Source organism: Bufo bufo, chromosome 8 (assembly GCF_905171765.1).
Source record: "Bufo bufo chromosome 8, aBufBuf1.1, whole genome shotgun sequence".
In the NCBI taxonomy this organism is placed as follows: domain Eukaryota; kingdom Metazoa; phylum Chordata; class Amphibia; order Anura; family Bufonidae; genus Bufo; species Bufo bufo.
In genome coordinates, this window is record NC_053396.1 from 196,660,500 (window position 1) to 196,685,820 (window position 25,321).

The 25,321-nt window shown below is 44.1% G+C and overlaps 1 protein-coding gene across 1 annotated transcript; it reads left to right on the forward strand.

Annotated features, from left to right (window-relative positions):
* Positions 1-9,182: 9,182 nt before the first annotated feature.
* Positions 9,183-13,759, forward strand: LOC120978166 (olfactory receptor 6Q1-like). The gene is made up of 2 exons (XM_040406388.1): positions 9,183-9,270; positions 12,912-13,759. Exons 1-2 carry the CDS (start codon positions 9,183-9,185, stop codon positions 13,757-13,759), a joined length of 936 nt encoding a protein of 311 aa, XP_040262322.1.
* The last annotated feature ends 11,562 nt before the right edge of the window (positions 13,760-25,321 follow it).

Here is a 25,321-nt window from a genome sequence, read left to right on the forward strand (position 1 = left end):
GACTTGATTGTGGTGAAAAAACGATTTATAAGTGCAGGCAAAGGATAGGAAGGAATCATTCCACAGCATTTATGTGGAACATGGTTCAGTAGGGAAGGTTACAGTCTGGGTAATAGGAACAATCCTATTACACCTTGCTGCACTGACTGGGGATCCAAATTGCCATTATACAGCTCTGTAATTCCAGCAAACTGTTCTTGTTATTGGGGTGTTACAGCCATTAACAGGGTTTATTACAAGGAAATATTTCTTATTTGCCCTTGTGCGGTGCAGTTATATGTTCTAAAGCATATTTTGGCTTGCATTAGTGGGAAAAAAGGGCTTATTAGCCGTTGTGTGGTGAAGTGCTAAAATTGCAGCCCTTTTTGTAGTGTATTAGTGTCAAAAGAAAAATATATTTGCCGTTCAGCGGTGCAGTTATATGTTCTAAAGCCCTTTTTGCCGTGTATTAGTGGCAAAAGTAATATATATTTGCCGTTCAGTGTTGCAGTTACATGTTCTAAAGCTTTCTGTGGAAATAAATAAGGGCCTATTTGCTGTTCAGCGGTGCAGTTATATGTTCTAAAGCCCTTTTTTGTGTGTATTAGTGGTAAAAAAAAGGGCTTATTAGCCATTGTGTGGTGAAGTGAGAAAATGACAGCCTTTTTTGGGGTGTTTTAATTTTCCTATTATTTATTTATTTGATCTAACAGTATGTCAGACAGGGAAGTGCCAGGCCTTGCACAGGGCAGTGGCAAAGGCCTAAATGTTTCTGGCACAGGCAGGGGTCGCAGCAAAGTAAGGGGCCGTGGCAGCAGGAGTCACTTCGAGCTCCCAGTGTCAGCTAGCGGTCATGTCTTGACCAGCAACCCAGCGGTTCTTAAATGGTTGACTCTGTCATCTCTGTTTTGGATCCACTCCTGTTTTTTTTTTGCATTAGCAATACTAATGGCGTACTGACCAAATGCTGACCGAGTGAAGGCGGATGCTCCACAGACAGGATCCGTTTTTTGGGGGTTATTGTTCTGATGGATCAGAGGAAGGGCAAAATAATCAGTGACGTTAACAAAAACTTACTGCTGACACCCTCTCCACTCTGTCGGGGGGCTATACTTGTATAAGCGTTTAATAGAACAGGTTCTGTAGACATCTATGTGGAATCAGCTGATGACGGTGTAAAAGGAGTGCGCTTCTTCTTTACACTAACATTGACCTGTAAGGCTGAGTTCATACTTGAGTTATTTGGTCAGTTTTGGCCCTGTGACTGCCCAAATAAGTGAAGTGTTCAGTGATTCTAAGAGCGACGGCTGTCATCTGTATGTCATACCGACTCACAGTATGATTTCACTACCACAGCAGACTCCCTATGCGTGTTACTGCAAGGCACAGTGTTCTACACCACTATACAGGCTCTCTGCAGCCAGGAAATAGCTCATCTCTAATATATAGTTTGACAGGTAATGCAGTAAGTCAGTTTAATGATTTGTCTGTATCATTTTGGTATCCCTGGAATTTTTCTTGCAAGGTAAGTGCAGTTGGAAGGTAGGCTTTATACTGTAGGTATATGAAGCAGGACTTTTAAAGGATTTTTCTATATGTGATGCTGCTCCATCAGACTGAGTTAGCCAACTTTTATGTGTCCCAGGCCACCATCAGGACAAAGTACTGTGTGTGCTGACACCCATCCCCCGGCTACCAAAACTTTCTGCACGCAAGCTACCAAGTTTCACTTGCCACTATTTAAAGGAGTTTTCCAGGAGTACAATATCGACGACCTATTGATCTCTGAAGCTCCAACCAATCAGCTGTATGAAAGCGATGCAACTCTCAGTTGAGCACTGTGGTATCCTCAAAGCTTACCAAGCACTGTGCCAATTATTATATAGTATTGAAGCCCAGTCCCATTCACCTGAATGCAATTGAGCTGTGCCTAGACCATGTGACTGCATTAATATGTTACCTCCGGAAAACCACTTTAATAGAAAATGAAGGGCAAATCTGGTTCCAATACAGTGCCCTTAACTTAGTGCAAATTCACTACAAAATACATGGTATAGCATATATTCCAATTTTTAGAGACTGTGTTCTGCTGGCAAATTTCCAGAAATCTTTCAGACCTTACCAGTTCCATATTTCACATACCATGCCTCTTTTTACATGTCACACTGCTGGGTCTGATAATATTAAAAGTCAGTATATTGAGAGCCTCTTTCTTGAAGGTCCCGGGAGTCTTCTGCCAAACCTAGGTTTGTCAACTTCTCTGGGAGTTTTCCCCCTTTTTCTATGTGCTTCTCAGATCTGCTGGGAGAGTTGGCACATAGTTGGTATAGGCATGTTGTTCAACAGTGGTAATATTCCTGAAGGTGGCCCTGAAGATCTATGGTAAATAAGTGGTTTATGGGTTAATACATGCTATATCTGGTGAACTAGGGTGGTGAAGATGTTAAAAAGTAACATCCCTAATGTTTTAAAGTGGCTATGAGATGGTTCTAATATCCCTGGAAGTCAAGGGTGGATTAAAGGACCACTAAACCCAGGATCCAAACACAAAAAACAACAACCAATAGAACCTAGCTTATGTGTTGTCGTTATTTGCAGACCATGAAAAATAGAATAGAAAAGAGGTGCATAGCTCTCCATCCTATGATACATGTAAGCCAGGATGTTTAGGAGGAGAGGAATGGGTTTATTCTGGATCTTTTTTGTCCACACAATGAGCGTGTCTGTTTTCTTGGAAGGCATCTCTTAGATAGTAAGAGTACAAAGTAGATTTGGTAATGGTCGCAGCCATATTGCCCATAATACCAGTTGTAATACACTGCCTGTCCAAAAAAAAAGTCACCACCAAAAAAAAGGTCACACACTCTAATATTTCGTTGGACCGCCTTTAGCTTTGATTACAGTACGCATTCGCTGTGGCATTGTTTCGATAAGCTTCTGCAATGTCACAAGATTTATTTCCATCCAGTGTTGCATTAATTTTTCACAAAGATCTTGCACTGATGATGGTAGAGTCTGACTGCTGCGCAAAGCCTTCTCCAGCACATTAGACAAGGCTTTGGACTCTGTGGTGGCCAATCCATGTGTGAAAATGATGTCTCATGGTCCCTGAACCACTCTTTCACAATTTGAGCCCGATGAATCCTGGCATTGTCATCTTGGAATATGCCCGTGCCATCAGGGAAGAAAAAATCCATTGCTGGAATAACCTGGTCTATCAGTATGTTCAGGTAGTCGCTGACCTCATTCTTGGAGCACATACTGTTGCGGAACCTAGACCTGACCAACTGCAGCAACCCCAGATCATAGCACTGCCCCCACAGGCTGGTACAGTAGGCACTAGGCATGATGTGTGCATCACTTCATCTGCCTCTCTTCTTACCTTGATGCGCCCATCACTCTGGAACAGGGTAAATCTGGACTCATCAGACCACATGACCTTCTTCCATTGCTCCAGAGTCCAATCTTTATGCTCCCTAGCAAATTGAAGCCTTTTTTTCTAGTTTGCCTCATTGATTAGTGGTTTTCTTACGGCTACACAGCTGTTCAGTCCCAATCCCTTGAGTTCCCTTCACATTGTACATGTGGAAATGCTCTTACTTTCACTATTAAACATAGCCCTGAGTTCTACTGTTGATTTTCTTCTATTTGATTTCACCAAACGTATAAGTGATCGCCGATCACGATCATTCAGGATTTTTTTCCCGCCACATTGCTTCCTCGAATACAATGGGTCCCCACTATCCTTTCAGTTTTTATTAATGCGTTGGACAGTTCTTAACCCAATTTTAGTAGTTTCTGCAATCTCCTTAGATGTTTTCTCTGCTTGATGCATGTCAATGATTTGACCCTTCTCAAACAGACTAACATCTTTTCCACGACCACGAGATGTGTCTTTCGACATGGTTGTTTAAGAAATGAGAAGCAACTTATTGCACCAGTTGGAGTTGAATGACTTGTTGCCAGCTGAAAGATAATCACCCATGCAGTAATTATCCAATAGGAGGCTCATAACTATTTGCTTAGTTAAATCCAGGTGGTGACTTTTTTTTTGGACAGGCAGTGTATATACATAGCACCAGCCACAGCTGAAGAGCTAATCTGCCCAGTAATGCAGTGATAATTCCTCCCTTCATACTGTAATTGTGCAGGTAGTATTTGTAGGTATGCTGGAGACTATATTACACTGCATATGTGCTAAATACTCATGGTTGTCCTGATATTATATTTAAGGATATAGTTCATATAGAATGTATGTACCAAGAGTGGCCTCTTTTGAATCTCTGCAGAGATAATTTCTCACTTTTCCTAGACTGCTGAATTCCACATTTTCCTAGCTATGTAATGTTAAATCTCTTCATATACTGTCACAGTGCAGTTCACTTTGACACTTGTTGCCATGCAGGCTGGCTGCATGCGTTCTCGCATACTGGCTGCCTGTGTATGCTGGTTGTTTGGGTGCTGCGTGCTGGCTGCGGTCTTCTAGTGTGTGAACTGTGTTCTGTGAAGCTGCGTACTCCATGTGTCTGTATCACAGTGCAGTTCACTGTGACACTGTGTTGCCGTGTAGGCTGGCTGCCTGCGATCTTGCGTACTGGCTGTGGGCCGTTAACCTCATCTGCTGGTTGCTTGGGTGGTGCGTGCATGCTGCAGCCTTCTAGTGTGTGAACTGTGTTCTGAGAATTTGTGTACTCCCTGTGTCTGTATCACAGTGCAGTTCACTGTGACACTGTGTTTCCATGTAGGCTGGCTGCATGCGATCTTGCCTACTGGCTGCGGTCCGTTAACAGTGTATGCTGGTTTCTTGGTTGCTACGTGCTGGCTGCGGTCTTCTAGTGTGGGAACTGTGCTCTGTGACTTGAATGCTCTCTGTGTTCACGTAGAGTAAGGCTAGAGCTACACGGCAGCATGTGTGGATCGACAAAAAGGAAATAACTACACTGCAACATGTGTCATGTGACATTCATGTCGCTCCAATGTCGAGCGAAATTTTTTGAAATGACAGTCAATGGTGTTGCACTGCAACATGTGACATACTGTAACTGCGATGTATGTGATAGTTGCACAAAAATCCAACTTGGATGGATTGTTTATGACTGCCGCGTTGCAGTCGCCGCATGTGGCAGTGCAACGCCATTGACTATGATTATAAAAAATGTCATGTGACTTTGCTGCAACAAGAAGTCAAGCGACATACAGTATGTTGCCGTCTAAGCCCTAGCCTTAATGAATAACAGGCCGTCAGCTGCTGTAATCACCCAGCTAAGACCTGTGAGCAGAGCACCACTTATTTTCTGATGTTTCCATCTCAAGAGTGTGAGCTTCAGCTGCCTGCAGTGCTGACTCCTCTCTTAGTGACCCTGTGAGCTGTGTCAGACTTTCTCCAGGAATACTGACCAGTGTGTTTGTGATTCTACCCTGACCTGTGTGGTCAGCCTGATATTTCATCAATGCCTCCATGTCTTAGTCTTTCTGGGAGTTTCTACAATGTTATTTTGTACTGTATGTCTGTCTGTGATGTCCATGCACCCAGTTCCACATGCGGTCCAGGCATGTTAGGCTACTTTCACACTTGCATTTACATTTCCTGGTATTGAGATCCGTCACAGGATCTCAATACTGGAGAGAAAAAAGCTTCCGTTTTGTCCCCCTTAACTGAACAGAACAGAGTGCTCCAAAATGCATTCCGTTCCGTTTAGTTGAGTTCCCATACCGGAGAGTGGGAAGAGAGTTTATTTCCAACATGGGATTCGGAGCAAAATGGATCTGGCATGACCCACAATGCAAGTCAATGGGGACAGATCAGTTTTCTCAAACACAATAAAAAATGGTGGATTAAATGTGATTAACGTGGATAGCTCACCACCTTCTCAGAGTGGAATAGGTGCTCTAGTCTTGACTGATCACCCAATCAGTAAGTAATGGAAATAGAAAAAACGTACAATACAGACCAAAAGTTTGGACACACCTTCTCATTCAAAGAGTTTTCTTTATTTTCATGACTATGAAAATTGTAGATTCACACTGAAGGCATCAAAACTATAAATTAACACATGTGGAATTATATACATAACAAATAAGTGTGAAACAACTGAAAATATGTCATATTCTAGGTTCTTCAAAGTAGCCACCTTTTGCTTTGATTACTGCTTTGCACACTCTTGGCATTCTCTTGATGAGCTTCAAGAGGTAGTCCCCTGAAATGGTTTTCACTTCACAGGTGTGCCCTGTCAGGTTTAATAAGTTGGATTTCTTGCCTTATAAATGGGGTTGGGACAATCAGTGGCGTTGAGGAGAAGTCAGGTGGATACACAGCTGATAGTCCTACTGAATAGACTGTTAGAATTTGTATTATGGCAAGAAAAAAGCAGCTAAGTAAAGAAAAACGAGTGGCCATCATTACTTTAAGAAATGAAGGTCAGTCAGTCAGCCGAAAAATTGGGAAAACTTTGAAAGTAAGGGCTATTTGACCATGAAGGAGAGTGATGGGGTGCTGCGCCAGATGACCTGGCCTCTACAGTCACCGGACCTGAACCCAATCGAGATGGTTTGGGGTGAGCGGGACCGCAAAGTGAAGGCAAAAGGGCCAACAAGTGCTAAGCATCTCTGGGAACTCCTTCAAGACTGTTGGAAGACCATTTCAGGGGACTACCTCTTGAAGCTCATCAAGAGATTTCTTGCCTTATAAATGGGGTTGGGACCATCAGTTGCGTTGAGGAGAAGTCAGGTGGATACACAGCTGATAGTCCTACTGAATAGACTGTTAGAATTGGCATTATGGCAAGAAAAAAGCAGCTAAGTAAAGAAAAACGAGTGGCCATCATTACTTTAAGAAATGAAGGTCAGTCAGTCAGTCGAAAAATTGGGAAAACTTTAAAAGTAAGGGCTATTTGACCATGAAGGAGAGTGATGGGGTGCTGCGCCAGATGACCTGGCCTCTACAGTCACCGGACCTGAACCCAATCAAGATGGTTTGGGGTGAGCTGGACCGCAGAGTGAAGGCAAAAGGGCCTACAAGTGCTAAGCATCTCTGGGAACTCCTTCAAGACTGTTGGAAGACCATTTCAGGTGACTACCTCTTAAAGCTCATCAAGAGAATGCCAAGAGTGTGCAAAGCAGTAATCAAAGCAAAAGGTGGCTACTTTGAAGAACCTAGAATATGACATATTTTCAGTTGTTTCACACTTGTTTGTTATGTATATAATTCCACATGTGTTAATTCATAGTTTTGATGCCTTCATAGTCATGAAAATAAAGAAAACTCTTTGAATGAGAAGGTGTGTCCAAACTTTTGGTCTGTACTGTATATAAGACTGGCACTCAATATGTGGGTCATATAAAAGGTCACAATTTATTATGTATTTTACAACAATAAAATCAATAATTAATAAAACAACTATAAAAAAAATTCATGCTGCATGGTTCTGCTTAAGCCACCTCTAACCATTCACAGTTCCGGATGATAATACATGTCTGTGGCTGAGATAGAGTGGAAGCAGAATATAGAGTAACAATCGCAATAAAATCGCAATAAAATCGCAATGGAGTCTCAGACCATATATATCAAGTCCCTTGATTAGCTATGCAAAAGAAGAGGTCTTATGGCTGTCATATAAAAGTCCTCCTCTCAATTCTGAGGGTGTCTGTTTGAAGATAACGCTGTATGGACAGCAGTATATTTGATTCTCCAAATGTTCGCCTGGGGGAGGAAATCAGTCCATGAACTGTGCACAGTGAGCATACAGTGGTTCAGTCCATCGGAAACAATATCTATTATCAGGGCTTGTGTTTGCCGAGTGTATAACTGGCGATTAAATGTAGGTGGTAAGTAGAGCGGTATTATATATCTTACCGGTGGAGGATCAAAGCCAGTAGCTGTATGTCCCGTACCGCAGACTTCTACTCATCACACCATGCGGCTATGTCTCTTTCCGTCGGCGTCCTCGCTCACCAGTGCATATCACGTGGTTTCCGTCAAAAGATCGCGAGAGTAGCCTTTCAGTCAAGATTTATAGATAGGACAATTCTCGAGACATAAAGCTTTGGAGCGCTCCAATTTTTGTTGCTTAATCAATATTCCGCAATATATCCAGTTGGTACAAGTGCAGGAGTGGATTACGCCAAACGCGTTTCGGGGACTTCTTTCCCCTTCCTCAGTGGCTCTTAAAAATGGATCCATCCCCATTGACTTTTAATGGAGTTCATGACGGATCCGTCATTGCTATGTTAAAGATAACACCGTGGTAACCTTACCATGTTGCCGTCAGTGATCGCCATGCACCCAGTTCTGCATGGGGTCCAGGCATGTTACCGTGTTGCATCATTGTTTGCTATGCACCCAGTTCTGCATGGGGTCCAGGCATGTTACTATGTCTTCATGTTTTGTATGATCTTCTGTGACCTCCATGCACCTAGTTCCACACGGGGATCAGGCATGTTTCTATGTTGTCTGCACATACTAGTCTGCTTGTGAACACCATGCTCCCTGTATCTATATCTGCATTGGGGTCTGGCTGTATGTCTCTGAGTTTGTCCTGTCTGTCAGTGGGCGCCATGCTCCTTGTATCCAGTTCCGCATAAGTTCCTGATAAGTGCCTGAACAGTGTCCTCTGTTGCATGTTCGTTTAGGTTCCTGTGTTCCTGTTTAGTTACTTTCCTGGACCACTGGTGTTTTGTACCAGCATCTATTTCTGCCAAGTGTACCGGGTACATCCCAAGAGGTAGTGGTCCGATCACTCTCCTGTGGCGAAGACCAAATCCCTGTATAGGGGTTTAAGGGTGAAAACCAGGGAAGCACCATAATAACGCTCTTAGGGTTTGGCCCTAAGTTAAACCGGTCACTTGCCACAGTGGTTCTACATCTGCCATTGTTTCCAACCTTTTTGTTCAGAATTATGCTGGCTGTTTTTGGTTGGTACTTGTTTAATAAAGTATTTGTTGCAGTATTTTCTGCGAACCCTGGAAATTACTAGCTTGTGAAATGTTCAGGGGTTCTAGTGACTGTAGAACATGACATATAGCTAGAGCAAGTTGCCAGTCATTGTTCTGGAAATGACTGTAGAGCTGCAGATTATGTTGCCCCGGTACCATATTAGAAATTCACATAATGTACCAGGGTTGCTTTGTGTATATTTTATATAAACAATATGCCCTCTCACCGTCCCAGAGATTGTTATCCAGCTTTCCTAGAATGCAGAATCAGAATGCAGAATGCAGATCGGCCTGTTTATGAATCCCGAGTATTGAAGAATACCTACCTGGAATTGGTAGCCAGAAGCCTGAAAAAGCTAAGTAAGAATCATGGTGACAAATCCTCTACGCTGTAGCATAGATAGACAGATGTGTCATTCAGGGTCCAGGGAAAGCTGGGTAACACAATAGGTGGAGCTGTAATAAGGACTGCTAAATACTAAGTCTATCTAAATAAATCCTTCTCCTCACTCCCAAATAGTGCCAACGGTAGGCAGATTTACCTTTCAATATCCTGGGAATGCTGGGTTAAAACCATGTGGAACTATAATAGACTGCAGAATACTAAATCTACCAAGATGACCCCCCATTCCTAAATAGTGCCATAACTAGGCAGATTTCCCTTTCAGGGTCTTAGGAAAACCTGGTTAAAAAACATATAATGGATGGCGTTGTAACTTATTTTGTGCAATTAATTTTTTTGCAATTACAAAAAAATGCTTTTATTCCCTTAAAAAGACCAATACAATGTACTGGTATGTATAGAAAGAGATGTATCTGTAGATACGAGTACATTGTGCAAGGGAATACCTTATACATGGGAAAAATATGAATTTTTAGTAAGAGAAAATCCTCCTATTTAGGGATGAGTGAATCGACGTCGGATGAAACTTGGAACCGAGTTTGAGAAATGTTTTTTTACAGTATAAATCAATTTATGAAGTTATTGCGCAATAACTTTGGCTCATCGGAGCCAATACATTCTAATACTGTACGGAGCTCCTGCTTCACACGGTAGTAGAACAAAGTTTTATGCAAACCGACTTCGGATGTTTCATCCGAAGTCAATTCGCTAATTCCTACTCCTATTAATAACAGTGGTCTCTGGTAAGCGCTTCTGCCTCCAATACAGAAGGTCTTGGGCTCAAGACCTGGCATTAACAATTTAACAAATTGAGAAATAATAAAATTTTAATATACAGGGGTACCTCCAAGTAAACCTCATAGTTCTGAATCCATATGTGGTGTCAGCCGTAGAGCAGAGACTCCTAAGCAATGCAGGCAAAAACAAACAAACCTCCCGTTGTGTTTGAGGTTATGCACCTAGCTATTCTGTAACCAAAGATGGAGAGGACTGGGGGAAAGAGAAAGTTGTCTGCAAGATCTCTCCTAAACTGCTAATGGCAGCAGTTTGGGGTGCACCTTGTAGACATAGCTGTGTGTGCACTATGGATTAACTGTATTTGTGTTTTTTATGTTTTTAGGGTTTAGTGTCCCTTTTACATTAAATATTTCTGGTGGTTTAGTATAATTAATGGGTTAATGATATTATCTGCCAGTGGTCCTGATAGTAGTGACGTTAAAGGATTTTCCTCATCACAGACATTCGTGGCATATCATTGGGATATTATACCAAGCTTCAATCACCAGGAGACCTTTGCTGTGACCTCAATAATAGTGATGAGCGGCAGGGGCAATATTCCAATTTGCGATTATTTTCTTGATTGCGAAAATCGGCAATGTAATATTCGCGTTATGACCGCGCGCAATACAGGCGTGGGTCACTTTTGCTACATGTTCCAAGCTGCTAGAAGTTTCCTGAGACTGGAGAAAATGGTTGGCACGGCAGAAAATTTTAAATGGCTCTATATGCAGATAGAGTGCTCTAATATATTCACGATTGCGCTAATCGGCACTAATGATGCGAATATTTTGGCACAATACGTGAAACTTCACATTCTAGCAGGTCTGACTACATATTGATGATTGGTGCACTATGTATTGTTGTGACATCACAGCACTATGTCTGTAGCATGTATGTATGGACAGCAGAACCTATCAGCTACACTATATCAGGATATAACCTACACTGACTATCTCCCTCTAACTATCTGTATAATATATATAAGCTAACTAACTATCTAATGTAATGACACAGGAAAGCACAGAGCACAGCAATGACACTGCCGTCTCTCTCTCAGAACATTAAAAAACTGTAGAAAATGGCTGCTGGAGAGGTTCTTATATAGTAAGGGGTAGGCAACTTTCCTATTGGTTGCTATGGATGTTGCTAAGGTCAGACAAAGATATTGCAGGCTTCTCATTGGCCCACAAGCAAGAAGCAGGGAGGGATCATGGGTTCAGATGAAAAAAAAAATCTAGAATATTCGAAAATACGAATATATAGCACTATATTCTTAATATTTGCGAATTTTCGAAGTGCCGATAATCGCGATAAATATTCGCGATTCGAATATTCGCGCCCAACACTACTCAATAACCAGGGTTTCTTGATGGCCTTGCAAATCCAAGAGAAGATGAAATAGCACGGTGATTTCATAGCTCTGTTGTCACTTTTTTGTTCTAGAAATCAAAGACATTATTTCATCACAGTAGTCAGACCCCCAACAATCAGACATGGGAGGTTTATCGTAGTGATATGCCACCAATGTCTATGATGAAACAAGACCTTTTAAGGTGTTTTCAGCGAGGTAAAAAATGATGGCCTATCCTCAAGATAGGTCATCAGTATTTGATCGGTGGAGGTCCAATTCCCGACACCCCTTCTGATCAGCTGTTTGAAGAGGCTGCGGTGATCTCATGTTCATGGGTCACATGACCTATCAGCAGCTTGATCCCATTCAATTGAATAGACCTGGGCTGTCACACCAATCACAGCTACTATACACTGTACCTCTTTGTACTTGGTATGCTGTGAGGAGGCTACAGTGCTCACTGAAATGCAGTGGCCTCTTCAAACAGCTAATTGGTTGGCTTGCTAGGTATAGACCATCATATATTGAACTCCCAGAAAACCCCTTTGAGAAATATATTCCATTCTTTATTGTTAGTAAAACAGTTTGGGACCCATTCCATTTAACTTTTTGATCTGAATTGTGAACTTTTTGATGGAATGCATACAAGATGCCTAAAAATTGCCAGCACTGTTTTAGCACTAGATTGACCTTGACCTAAAGAAAAACATGGTATAGGCGATGACGCAGACTTTTTTAAAGGAACCTATCATTCACACAGCACTCCAGTGTTGTTTGAATCAAGATAATTTTCCTTTCATAATCAACCCACCACCACATCATGGCGATATATTTGCGCATAAATGTCTAGCCGATGTTTTGGTCTTTCTGGCCCTTGTTCACGGCCTTGTACAGTAGCTAGATTGGAACAACAATGGAGTGCCGTGTTCTTTCTCACAATATTCATACAAACATCTGACATATTATACAACTCATCTGTCCCAAATCCAGCACAAGCTCATAACCATATTTTCTGGTCACCTGTGTTTCCTCTCCAGTGTGGTAGCATTCCTTCCTTCCTGCCTGTTTTTGCTACTATTCAGCTTATTACTGCATCAACTGTACTATATTGCTAAATCAACTCTTCAACATTGCTGCATCAAATATGCTACACTGCAGTATCAACTCTGCCTCATCGCTGCATCAGCTCATCTACACTGCCACTCCACTGCTCCTATTCAACTCTACTGCATCAGGCCTACATTCTTCCACACTGGTTCTCCAGCTCTGCTACACCAATCTACATAATGCTGCACCAGCTCTGCCTTTCCATGAGGCTTAAGACCTGATAATTCAAACAATATCTTCATCTGCAAACTTAGGATTTAATTATAATGGTTAATAGTACCAGAGTAAGTACATTTGTCCTTGCGGGATTTTCAAGCTGCTTTCATTGCCAGAAGACCATCTTCTCTTTATTTTTTCTAGTCTATGTCTTCACTGTCATGGAAAACCTGGCAATTCTTGCTCTGATTTTACGAGACCGCAAACTCTGGACACCAATGTACATATTCCTGGGGAACCTTTCCTTCTTAGAGGTTTGGTATGTCAGTGTTACTCTCCCCAATGTGTTGGCCAACATCATGACAGGAAATCGGGAGATATCCTACTCTGGCTGCATCACTCAGCTTTTTATTTTCACCTTTTTGGGGGCTTCTGAATGTTATCTTCTGGCCTCCATGGCCTATGACCGTTACATAGCCATCTGTAATCCTCTAAGATACATTATCACAATGCAAGATAAATATGTTTTGCGCCTCCTTATTGCCTCCTGGCTAACTGGACTCTTCACACCAATTCTTCCGATCTCGTTCTTGACACAACTAAACTTCTGTGGACCCAATGAAGTTGACCATTACTTTTGTGATGCTTCGCCACTAATGAAATTAGCTTGTGGGAACATTAAGACGAAAGAAATTGTAGACTTCATAGTATCTCTGTTTGTTCTTATAAGTTCAATGCTAGTCATCTTTGTCTCATATTTTTGTATAACATTGACAGTTCTGAAAATTCCTTCTTCTAAAGGCCGTTATAAAGCATTCTCCACATGTACGTCTCACTTGGCCGTAGTTTGTGTCTACTATGGAAGCATGAGTTTTACCTACATCAGGGTCAGATCAGATTCTACTGTTTCCACAAACAAGCTTGTATCTGTCTTATATTCTGTTATAACACCAATGGTTAACCCCATAATTTATTCCCTAAGAAATAAGGATGTAAGACTGGCATTACAAAAAGCCTTGAGGAAGCCAAAAGTGTCTAAGTTGGGGCTCTAAAGTCAGCCAAAGACATCATTTGGATTAGGATTATTCAAGATACACATGGGGCACTGAAAATATACATTATCTTCTATAATGTTCAGGGAAAATTGTGTTTGTTCATTTTCCTGACAAGCACTAGTATTGTGGACAAATCTTTAAATTTCAGACCCAGTTTTGACAATTCTACAGCTCCTGTATCACCCAGCTTTATAGTTTCACCTTTTTGGGGGCTTCTGAATGTTTTCTTCTGCCCCCCATGGCTTATGACCATTACGTAGCCATCTGTAATCCTCTTAGATACACTGTCACAATGCAAGATAAATATGGTATGTGTCTCCCTATTGTCTCCACGCTAACTGGACTCTTCACTCACAATTAATCTGATCTTCATTGATTTATAGCTGTGAACAGAACTTCTGCTGGACCCAATAAGTCTTTGCATTATCTGGAATACTATTTGTTTCAATGGTTGCCAACTTAAAAAACAAGACAACAACACAGAAAATAAATACTGTGGTCACTATTCACCAGCACTACAACTGAATTAATGAATGAGGTGAATGCTATAATAAAACATAGCTTTTAATAATAAGTAATTAAAATAAATCCAAAAAGGTTTTATGCAGAAATAGTACTAAGATATGAAAATGTAATAGTTGTCTCAAATTCCTGTGATATCCAGGAGTAATGCATATTTGCCAACGTACTCGATGGCACCCAATCAGTGGAAATATGAAAAGAACCGTAAGTTCCTACCACATCCAGTATATGCTTGGGGTATCCTGACATAAGCCAGTGCAGTAAGGTGTCAATGCAAGAGTAACTGAACCTTACTGACCCTGATGCACCCAATGGGTGAGTGTCTCACTGGCCCTGATAAGCCTAACCATGGGGCACTCGTCCTGAAAAGGGCAATCCCATCCATAACCTGACCCTGGCAATAAACAAGCTCAAACATAGCCCTAGCCCATCATCCCCACATGCCATGTTTTGCAACACACTCCTCAGGGGACCTGGGCAGGCAAAGTATAACTGTTATCTATAGATGCATCAGATAACAGAATAAGGGCTATAACATACACTGTGTATGGCAGCAAAAACACTGTTGGTTGCCAACTTGCCGTGTAATATTAAATCTGCAGCAGGAAAATGAACGAACAGACATGGTTTCAGATGTAATTGCTGGGGCATACAAAATCCAACCTAGTGGTGCTCATCCAACTACAGTATGTATTAAAAACAGGTTGTCTTTGCAAGACATTCTACTCACATAAAGAGGAGATGTTATACTGTATATAGTTTTTGTATTTTATTTCTTCCAAAAATAATAAAAGCAAATAAAAACAAACATGAAAAATGTGTTCTTTTTTATGTAATTTATTGAAGTCACTTAATAGTCACACTAAAGTTGTCACTAGAGATGACAGAAGTTTTGAGAAATATAATTCAGCAACTTGATTCCTTCCGAATATACCCAGGCCACTCTGCCTCAGGGTATGGCCACATGGGTGCACCACGTATGCATGTCCGCCCTCCATTCATTTCTTTGGGGCGGATGGAAATAGGGGCCCCATAGAAATGAATAGAGCGCCTTTATTGCATCTTTAAACAGGGGCTATTGCTGGTATGGGGCTTGGCTTGTTAGGTGGGGGGGACAATATGCATATTTTTGCTGTTCTTGCCTGCAGTCTCCTGCAGGTTATTTGACAGTAAACACAGAATATGAATCAGCTCTGGAATACCCACTTCTTCAATCCCAGCGCTCTCCTGCCCTACAGGTGGGAGCCCTTCCTCTGCAATCTGCTTTTCCTCCTTTTTCCGCATCATCTAGTATCAATGAGAATATGTCATCAGAAACGTCCAGCCCCTTCTCTCCCTGCATCTTGCTGACTTTTCTAGGACATGGAGACATAAAAGGATGATTTGGAAGAAGTAAAGCCAACAAAAGATAAGGATGGTCATCATTAAGACCTGGCCCGACTAAGGAGTGCAAACTGGATGGTATTGGTTGGCATGCTGGCACGGAATAATAAAAGCTTTCATCTTATTGGTATTGAATTGCATATCTTAGTTTACAGCTGATGTATAAATAAGTAAATGTGGGAATAAATAAATAAAACTGAAGCAGAATAAGTCTCCCTGCACTCTCCCTACACTCTCCCTACACTCTCCCTGTAGTCGCCCCACAGTCTCCCTGCAGTCTCCATGCTCTCTCCCTCTCCAATATTCTTCTATTCACATTCTCAGCAATACTGTCCCTAGTGCATGAGCGCTTGCCATGTCTCTCCCTATGCTCAGCTCACAGGACAATGGTGGAGCATGCGCAGGATGAGGGTTTTATAGCGCTGTGACATCACAGGGGATGGCTATCTGCGGATTAGCTGGCTGGATTAGCTATCAGTGATCTTGTGTTGCCAGGCTTGTCTCCTCTACACTTAGTTACGCTTTTAACACATGCAGACGCCATTTTAGGAAAACCTGATTTGTTACCACTAGTGTTGAGCAAAGCTTCATTTGAATGCTGTATGGAGGCCCGTCTGCACTGCACTGCATCCGCTCTGGTAGGCAGGGTGAGCGAACGCAGTACAGAGGCACAAAACAGTTCTTAACCAGTATTCAGTGTTTATTCACACTTGGCACGTTAAGAGAACATAAACAAAATCACCTTTGTTTTAAGTCCTGGAGTTCGGTTCACACCTTTCCGCGGGTATGCGTATAGAGTTCAAGTCCTGGTGTGTGTTCACACCTTGCAGCATTACTCCATATAGAGTTCAAGCCCTGGATATCGTCGACCTGTTCTTCCAGACAGGTCGCAAACAGAGGTCGCAAACCCAGCCAAAAGCACATTAACACAGCATCCACCTTGTCCAGGCTTGGACTGGCCCACCGGGGAGCTGGTGAATCCTTTGGTGGGCCAATGATCTATTCAGTAAAGGAGTCTCTATGAGAGTTTCTCTCTGCACAAGGAAGCACTGCCACTGTATTCCCCTGCCCCGCCTCCTCTTGCTTGAGTTTCCATAAATATCAGCAGTGTGGTATACAATCTCAATTACGGTGTCAAGGAAACCAAGTGGCAGGATGACATTACAACTTGCCACTTGCATCTGTAATGCCCCAGAGGTGCATTACCACTTTTTAAACCTCTCCACTATCTCCTATGGTTGATTCAATGTCATCATGTGTATTTATCCCAGGTTCAAACACTGTGCATTTCCTACTTTTCAAATGCTATGTTAGAATGTAATTTGCCTGGTTCACCAGCAGATGGTGGCAATTATGGCAGAGCTACCTTGCCTAGAGTGGAACCTTCTTCCATTCTCGCTCCCTCTCTAGAGAGGGAGGAGTTTTAGTTAGTGAAAGTCAGTTTGGAGTAACCCCCTCGGAGGGGAAGGCTCTGTGTGCCAGCCAGCAGAGCACCATCTGCTCTGCTGGAACAAGAGAAAAGAGCAAAAAGCTTCAGAGGCTAGGAGCAAAGATTCCCTGGATAAAAATAAGGACAAAGATAAAGACAAAGATAAAGATAAAGACAGAGTCAGACTACAGAAAGTTAGGTTGCAGCATGCAGCAGAAAAGAAAAGTTCCTGATTAATTCTGATTGCACAGCAGAGCTAGAGAGTACAGATGTAGCAGAGCCGAGAGTGTTTGCCTGCCAGAATTTATGCCAAAGCCTGCTGGTGACCAAGATAAAGTTGGAAGATTGTTCCCTGATGAAAGTTCATGCAAAGTAAAGCTGTTTCAACTTCAGTACAAGTCTGAACTCAATTTATTCTACAAATCCTTCAACTATTCAACCTATTTGCACTGCTTCGGACAACAACGCCTGGGGTTCCAGGATATCCAGGTAGGAGCACCATGACACGTGCACAGCCTCAACACCTAAAGGGACATTATAGGCTACCCTTACACCACTCTGACATTCCTATACCTGGGTACCATCATCACCATCTACTTAAGGGGACTCTGTCCTCTGTTGCTGAAAGGCAACTGGCGTCACAACAAAACCTTTCACTTTAAAGGACCCCTGGCAGCCCCCGCCAATTGCACATCCTGTGTAGTTGCCGCAATAAGGCACATCCTTTCCAGTGATGGGCTCCACTGACCTGGCTGAACTGACCAGGCCCCCCATCCTGTAAGCTCGCAGCTTCTCTCTGCTGGACGGCTTTTACACATTCCCTGCTGCCTGCCCACCCACATCCTGGAGATCTTTGGCTCTGCAGAGCTGGGCTGTGTGAAGCAAGTGATGGAGGCATCTGTGTGCTACAGTCTGAAAGGCAGGCAGACACTTGCACTTAGTGTGCACTTCTCTCTCACTGACAGTGACACAGTGTGGAGGAGACTGAGCAAATAAGAAACCTATCAGGCTGCAAGCAAGAGGAGAAAGTGTGAGCATTTCCCCAGGCCAGTCCCCAAAGAAAATGGATTTTTACTGTTAAAAAAAACTTTAATTTTCAATTTAAAAACTTTGTGACTCTCACAAGGAACTACAGCTCCCAGCATGTTCTAGCAGCTGCAGACCTTCAGGACCTGCTGGTAGTTTAGTTTACCTTAAAGGGGTTGTCCTGCCTTTTTCTATTGATAACTTATCCTCAGGATAGGTCATCAATATCAGATCGGCAGGGGTCCAACACCCGGCACTCCCGGCAATCAGCTGTATAAGGAGACGGCACATGCAGTCTCCCTACTCTATGTCTTTGGGACAGCAGCAGCAGACAGGAAGAGAGAAGGTAGATGGCACGTGCGCACTGCACGCGCAATCTCCCCGTACAGTTCATCAGTCCGACACCTAGCATTGCCACTGATCTGATATTGATGATCTATCCTGAGAATAGAGAAAATTGTTTATGTAGAGCAGCACAACAGTACCTTTGTGTGGAACTCTAGGAATGCATCAGCCAATCCAAGGGCCCAGATCCACAGGGGTCAATAAGATAAAGTCCAAATAAAAAGCGATGGCAGCATCTCCAATTCAACAAGGTTTATTCACAAGTAGAGTTGAGCGGACACCTGGATGTTCGGGTTCGACGGGTTCGGCCGAACTTCGGAAAAAAGTTCGAGTTCGGAACCCAAACTTGACCCCGAACCCGATTGAAGTTAATGGGGACCCGAATTTTTGAGCACTAAAATGGCTGTAAAAATGTCATGGAAAGGGCTAGAGGGCTGCAAATGTCGTCAAAATGTGGTTAAAGGGAATCTGTCACCTGCTTTAACCATTTTTAGGCTGGCACCATCGCTATGTTGACTAAAGTACCTTATTTCCAGCAGTCTTCTTTTTACTTGATTTCGTTTTGTAGTTTTGATATAAAAGCGCTTTTTATGTTATGCTAATTAGGGTCCAAGGAGCCCAGAGGGGCGTTTTTTTCCCTCTCCGGAGCCCAGTGACGCCCACCTGCAGTGCCCAGCCCGCCTTAATTTGAATTCCAAGAACGCCTCCTGATCATCAAATAACCTCCCACAGCCCAGCAAATGGTTCCGCCCCCTCCCCACGTCATAGTCTACCTTATAGAAATGCCCCGTCCTTCTTCCTGTTTGCGGCCAGAAAACTTGCGCAGGCGCAGTACTGCCAGCGGCCTGCGCGATCATCAACGTCCTGAGGGCAACAGCGCTCAGGTCACATCACTGGGCTCGGCGCATGCCCAGTGAGACTTTTGAGGCTGTTGCCCTCAGGAGTTTGATGATCGCGCAGGCCGCTGGCAGTACTGCACCTGTGCGAGTTTTCTGGCCGCAGACAGGAAGAAGGACGGGGCATTTCTATAAGGTAGAGTATGACGTGGGGAGGGGGCGGAACCATTTGCCGTGCTGTGGGAGGTTATTTGATGATCAGGAGGCGTTCTTGGAATTCAAATTAAGGCGGGCTGGGCACTGCAGGGGGGCGTCACTGGGCACCGGAGAGGGAAAAAAACGCCCCTCTGGGCTCCTTGGACCCTAATTAGCATAACATAAAAAGTGCTTTTATATCAAAACTACAAAACGAAATCAAGTAAAAAGAAGACTGCTGGAAATAAGGTACTTTAGTCAACATAGCGATGGTGCCAGCTTAAAAATGGTTAAAGCAGGTGACAGATTCCCTTTAAGAGCATGGCAAGAGCAATGCTAACAAATGTGGATAGGGAAATTACTTTAAATTACATAAAATACGTAAAAAAATAAATAATAATCTTGATCTAGGAGGACCAGGTCCATATGGAGTAGAAGTTTGAGGAGGCTGTGGACGTAGCGGAGTAGGTGGAAGCGGCGGTGGAGGAGGACGAGATAGCCAACACAGGTTTATTGTTTAATTTTGTAAAATTAAGGTACACTCCAAAAGAGTGTGAAATATCCAAAATACAAACATGAGCAATTGTGCTGCAGTATAACAATGGCTGCTTAGTGTATACATGTCTATTCTGCACAAGGTACGGACAAGTCCTGAGGGATCCATGCCTGGTTCATTTTAATGTACGTGAGCTTGTCCACATTGGCTGTGGACAGGCGGCTGCGCTTGTCTGTGATAACGCCCCCTGCCGTGCTAAACACACGTTCAGATAATACACTGGCTGCAGGGCAGGCAAGCACCTCCAAGGCGTAAAGGGCAAGCTCAGGCCATGTGCCCAATTTGGAGACCCAGAAGTTGAAGGGGGCAGACCCGTCATTCAGTATGTGTAGGCGTGTGCACACATACTGCTCCATCATGTTGGTGAAATGCTGCCTCCTGCTAAGACGTTCCATATCAGCTGGTGGTGCTGGTTGTTGTGGCGTGCTCACAAAGCTTTTCCACATTTCGGCCATGCTAACCCTGCCTTCTGAGGTGCTGGCGGTGCCCCAGCTGCCTTGTGCTTCCACTGTGCTCCCGCTGTCAGGTGGGAATGCCACCAGCAGCGCGTCTACAAGCGTGCGCTTATACTCGCCCATCTTATGATCACGCTCCAGTGACGGAATTAAGGACGGTACGTTGTCCTTGTAACGGGGATCCAGCAGCGTGGCCACCCAGTAATCAGCACAAGTTAGAATGTGGGCAACTCTGCGGTCGTTGCGGAGACACTGCAGCATGTAATCGCTCATGTGTGCAAGGCTGCCCAGAGGCAATGAAAAGCTGTCCTCTGTGGGAGGTGTATCGCCTGTGTCCTCTGTTACTCCCCATCCACGCACCAGTGATGGCCATGAGCTGGTCTGGGTGCCACCCTGCTGTGAACATGGTTCCTTCTCCTCCATCTCCTCATCCTCTACCTCCTCATCCTCCAGAACTATGCCCTGGCTGGACAATTGTGTACCTTGGGTTTGTGGGTGCAGGAACCCACCCTTGGAGCCACTTGGGAATTACTGTCCGGAAACCCTCCGAAATGATCCCTCTTCCTCCTCCTCCTCCTGTGCCACGTCCTCTTCCATCATCACCATGAGCGTTTTTTCAAGGAGGCATAGAAGTGGGATATTAACGCTGAGAACGGCGTTATCAGCACTGGCCATGTTGGTGGAGTACTCGAAACAGCGCAACAAGAAACACAGGTCTCGCATCGAGGCCCAGTCATTGGTGGTGAAGTGGTGCTGTTCCGCCAAGCAACTCACCCGTGCGTGCTGCTGCTGAAACTCCACTATTGCCTGCTGCTGCTCGCACAGTCTGGCCAGCATGTGCAAGGTGGAGTTCCACCTTGTGGGCACGTCGCATATGAGGCGGTGAGTGGGAAGGCCGAAGTTACACTGCAGCGCTGACAGGCGAGCAGCAGCAGGGTGAGAACACCGAAAGCGCGCACAGACGGCCCGCACTTTATGCAGCAGCTCTGACATGTCGGGGTAATTTTTAAGGAATCTCTGCACCACCAAATTCAGCACATGCGCCAGGCAAGGGATGTGCGTCAAACCGGCTAGTCCCAGAGCTGCTACGAGATTTCGCCCATTATCGCACACCACCAGGCTGGGCTTGAGGCTGACTGGCACAAACTACTCATTGGTCTGTTGTTCAAGGCCTGTCCACAGCTCCTGCGCGGTGTGGGGTTTGTCCCCCAAACAGATAAGTTTTAAAACTGCCTGCTGTCGTTTACCCCTGGCTGTGCTGAAGTTGGTGGTGAAGGTGTTACGCTGACCGGATGAGGAGCTGGTAGAGGATGAGGAAGCAGAGTAGGAAAAGGAAGCAACAGGAGGCAAACTAAAGCGCCCTGCAATCCTCGGTGGTGGAAGGACATGCGCCAAACTGCTTTCCGCCTCAGGCCCAGCCGCCACTGCATTTACCCAGTGTGCTGTTATGGAGATATAACGGCCCTGACCGTGCTTACTGGTCCACGTATCCGTAGTCAGGTGCACCTTGCCACAGATGGCGTTGCGCAGTGAAAACCTGATTTTGTCCCCTACTTTGTTGTGAAGGGAAGGGATGGCTCGCCTTGAAAAGTAGTGGCGGCTGGACACGACGTACTGTGGGACAGCCACCACCATAAGGCCTTTAAAACTATCCGTCTCCACCAGACGGAATGACAGCATTTCAAAGGCAAGTAATTTATAAATGCTGGCATTCAAGGCTAGGGATCGCGGGTGGGTAGGGGGGTACTTCCTCTTCCTCTCCAGCATTTGGAATATGGAGAGCTGAACGCTTCCGTGGGACATTGTAGACATGCTTGGTGACCCAGGTGTTGGTGTTGCTGGCAGATCCTCTGTTTGTGGGGTGCCAGGTGGCACTGCCACTCCAGAGGTGGATGAAGAGGCCGCGACTGCAGCAAAAGAGGAAGCAGAAGGAGCCAGAGACCTTTCTTGTTTTTTGTTTTTTGAGGTGTCTACTCCACTGCAGCTCGTGCTTTGCACTTAAATGCCTGGTCATGCAGGTTGTGCTCAGGTTGAGAACGTTTATGCCTCACTTCAGGCTATGATTGCACAGCGTGCAAACCACTCGTGTCTTGTCGTCAGCACATTGTCTGAAGAACTGCCACGCCATGGAACTCCTTGGAGCTGGCTTTGGTGTGCTCGGTCCCTTGCTGCGGTGGGCAGTAGGAGGCGTACTGTCTAGAGGACGGCCGCTCCGCTTTTGTACCCTGCTCCCTCTTCTGCTGTGCTGGTGGCTCTGTGCGACCACCGCCTCTTCCTCCGAACTACATCGGTCACTCGCATGACCTTGATTCCATGTGCGGTCGAGGACCTCATCGTCCTCCTCATCAATTTTCACCCAGTCTTCACCCCTGACTTCCTTGTCGGTCTGCACACTTTTGAAAGCCCCAGCAGTTGGCACCTGTGTTTCGTCATCATCCGAGACGTGCTGCGATGGTCCTCCCATGTACTCATCTTGAAAAATAAGTGGTTGGGCATCGGTGCACTCAATCTCTTCCACTTCTGGGGCAGGGCTAGGTGGATGGCCCTGGGAAACCCTGCTAACAGAGTCATCAAAAAGCAGAAGAGACTGCTGCATGACTTGGGGCTCAGACTGCTTGGCTGATTTGCAAGGGAGTGAGGTGAAAGACTGATGGACATCGGCTGCAGGTGCCAACTGTGGTCTTTCAGCAGGAGACAGGGTGGGAGACAATGTTAAGGAACTGGATCCACTGTCAGCAACCCAATCTACTATCGCCTGTACTTGTTCAGGCCTCACCATTCGTAAAGCAGCATTAGGCCCGACCAAATACCGCTGCAGGTTTTGTCGCCTACTCGCACCTGAGGAAGGGGTTTCACTTGTGCGTGTAGCTGGCACAGATCGACCACGTCCTCTCCCTGCAACAGGAGCTCCACCAGCAGCTCCACTACCTGGGCCACGTCCCTTATTTGACGCTCTTCTCATATTTTTAGAATTTAGGATCTTGCCCTAAATGGGTGTTTAATTAATAGTAAAAAAGAACGACAGTATGTAAAGGGTGTATCTCACACGGCCTGAACCAGACTAGGCCTCAATTAAAGATTTCTTTGCACAAAATGGCTGTATTTCAAATGGCTGTATTTCAAATGCCTGATTCAAACCCCTGTATGTAGGGGGGTATCTCACACGGTCTGAACCAGTGTAGGCCTGAAGTAAATATATATTTGCACAAAAAGGCGGTATTTCAAATGGCTGTATTTCAAATGCCTAATTCAAACCCCTGTATGTATAGTGGGGATCACAAATGCCCTGAATCAGTGTAGGCCTGAAGTAAATATATCTTTGCACAAAAAGGCTGTATTTCAAATGGCTAATTCAAACCCCTGTATGTAGAGGTAGTATCTCAGAGGGCCTGAACTTCTGTAGGCCTGAAGTAAATATGTCTTTGCACAAAATGGCTGTATTTCAAATGCCTGATTCAAACCCCTGTATGTAAGGGGGTATCTCACACGGTCTGAATCAGTGTAGGCCTGAAGTAAATATATCTTTGCACAAAAAGGCTGTATTTCAAATGTCTGATTCAAACCCCTGTATGTAGGGGGGTATCTCACACGGTCTGAATCTGTGTAGGCCTGAAGTAAATATATCTTTGCACAAAAAGGCTGTATTTCAAATGACTGTATTTCAAATGCCTAATTCAAACCCCTGTATGTATAGTGGGGATCACAAACGCCCTGAATCAGTGTAGGCCTGAAGTAAATATATCTTTGCACAAAAAGGCTGTATTTCAAACGCCTGATTCAAACCCCTGTATGTAGAGGGGTATATCACACGGTCTGAACCTGTGTAGGCCTGAAGTAAATATATCTTTGCACAAAAGGCTGCATTTTAAATGGCTGTATTTCAAATGCCTAATTCAAACCCCTGTATGTAGAGGTGGTATCTCACAGGGCCTGAACCTCTGTAGGCCTGAATTCAATATTGGCGCACCAAATGGCGGTATTTAAAATCTCTGAATGTAACCCAAATGTATTAAGGGTGTATCTCACAATGACATCTGCATCAAAGGCTGCCAACTAAATTTTTGGAACCCAAACGACTGTTTGTTTAACAACTGAATTTGACAGCAGTATATAAGCCTGTAATTTCACACGTGCTGATGCTGCAAGGCCTGAAAATAGTGTTTTTTGTCAAATAAGTGTGTTTTTCAAACCCCAGAAAATGATGGGTGTATTTCTAGCTTAAATTGCACACTGACTAATACAGATGTTGCAGATTGCCCAAAAAGTCTTTTTTTGCTAACAGAATATGAATACTGTATATATTAAATTTGAATTTAACACTTGCAGATCTGGCAAATACTGTTTTTTGGAAAAAAAAATATGTGTTTTTCAAACCCCAGAAAATGATGGGTGTATTTCTACCTTAAATTGCACACTGACTAATCCAGATGTTGTAGTTTGCCCCCAAAAAATTGTGATTTGCAATGTCTCAAAAGCTCAGATGCAGTGCTGGTGCACTGAGCATGCATAAAATGGCCGCCGCCGCCACCCACCTAACAGAATTCTAAAAGTTAGTATTTTTGGTCAATGAGCTCAGGGCAGGGTAAAAAGATTGTCTCCTGCACCCACACAACTATTTGTCTGTAGATCGCTGAGTTAGATTCTCTCCTATGCTCTCCCTGAAATCACAAGTCCAGCAGCATCCTCTCCCTACACTTGTAACAGCAGAGTGACGTACCGCGCTACGTGACTCCAGCTTATATAGAGATTGGGTCACATGCTGCTCTGGCCAATCACAGTCATGCCATTAGTAGGCATGGCTGTGATGGCCTC

Excerpts from the sequence above, each read along its gene's own strand:
- LOC120978166 (XM_040406388.1), top strand. The coding sequence starts at position 9,183 with ATGCAGAATGCAGATCGGCCTGTTTATGAATCCCGAGTATTGAAGAAT. Across the intron at positions 9,271-12,911 it reads CAGAAGCCTGAAAAAGCTAA|TCTATGTCTTCACTGTCATG; the intron begins GTAAGAATCATG and ends TATTTTTTCTAG.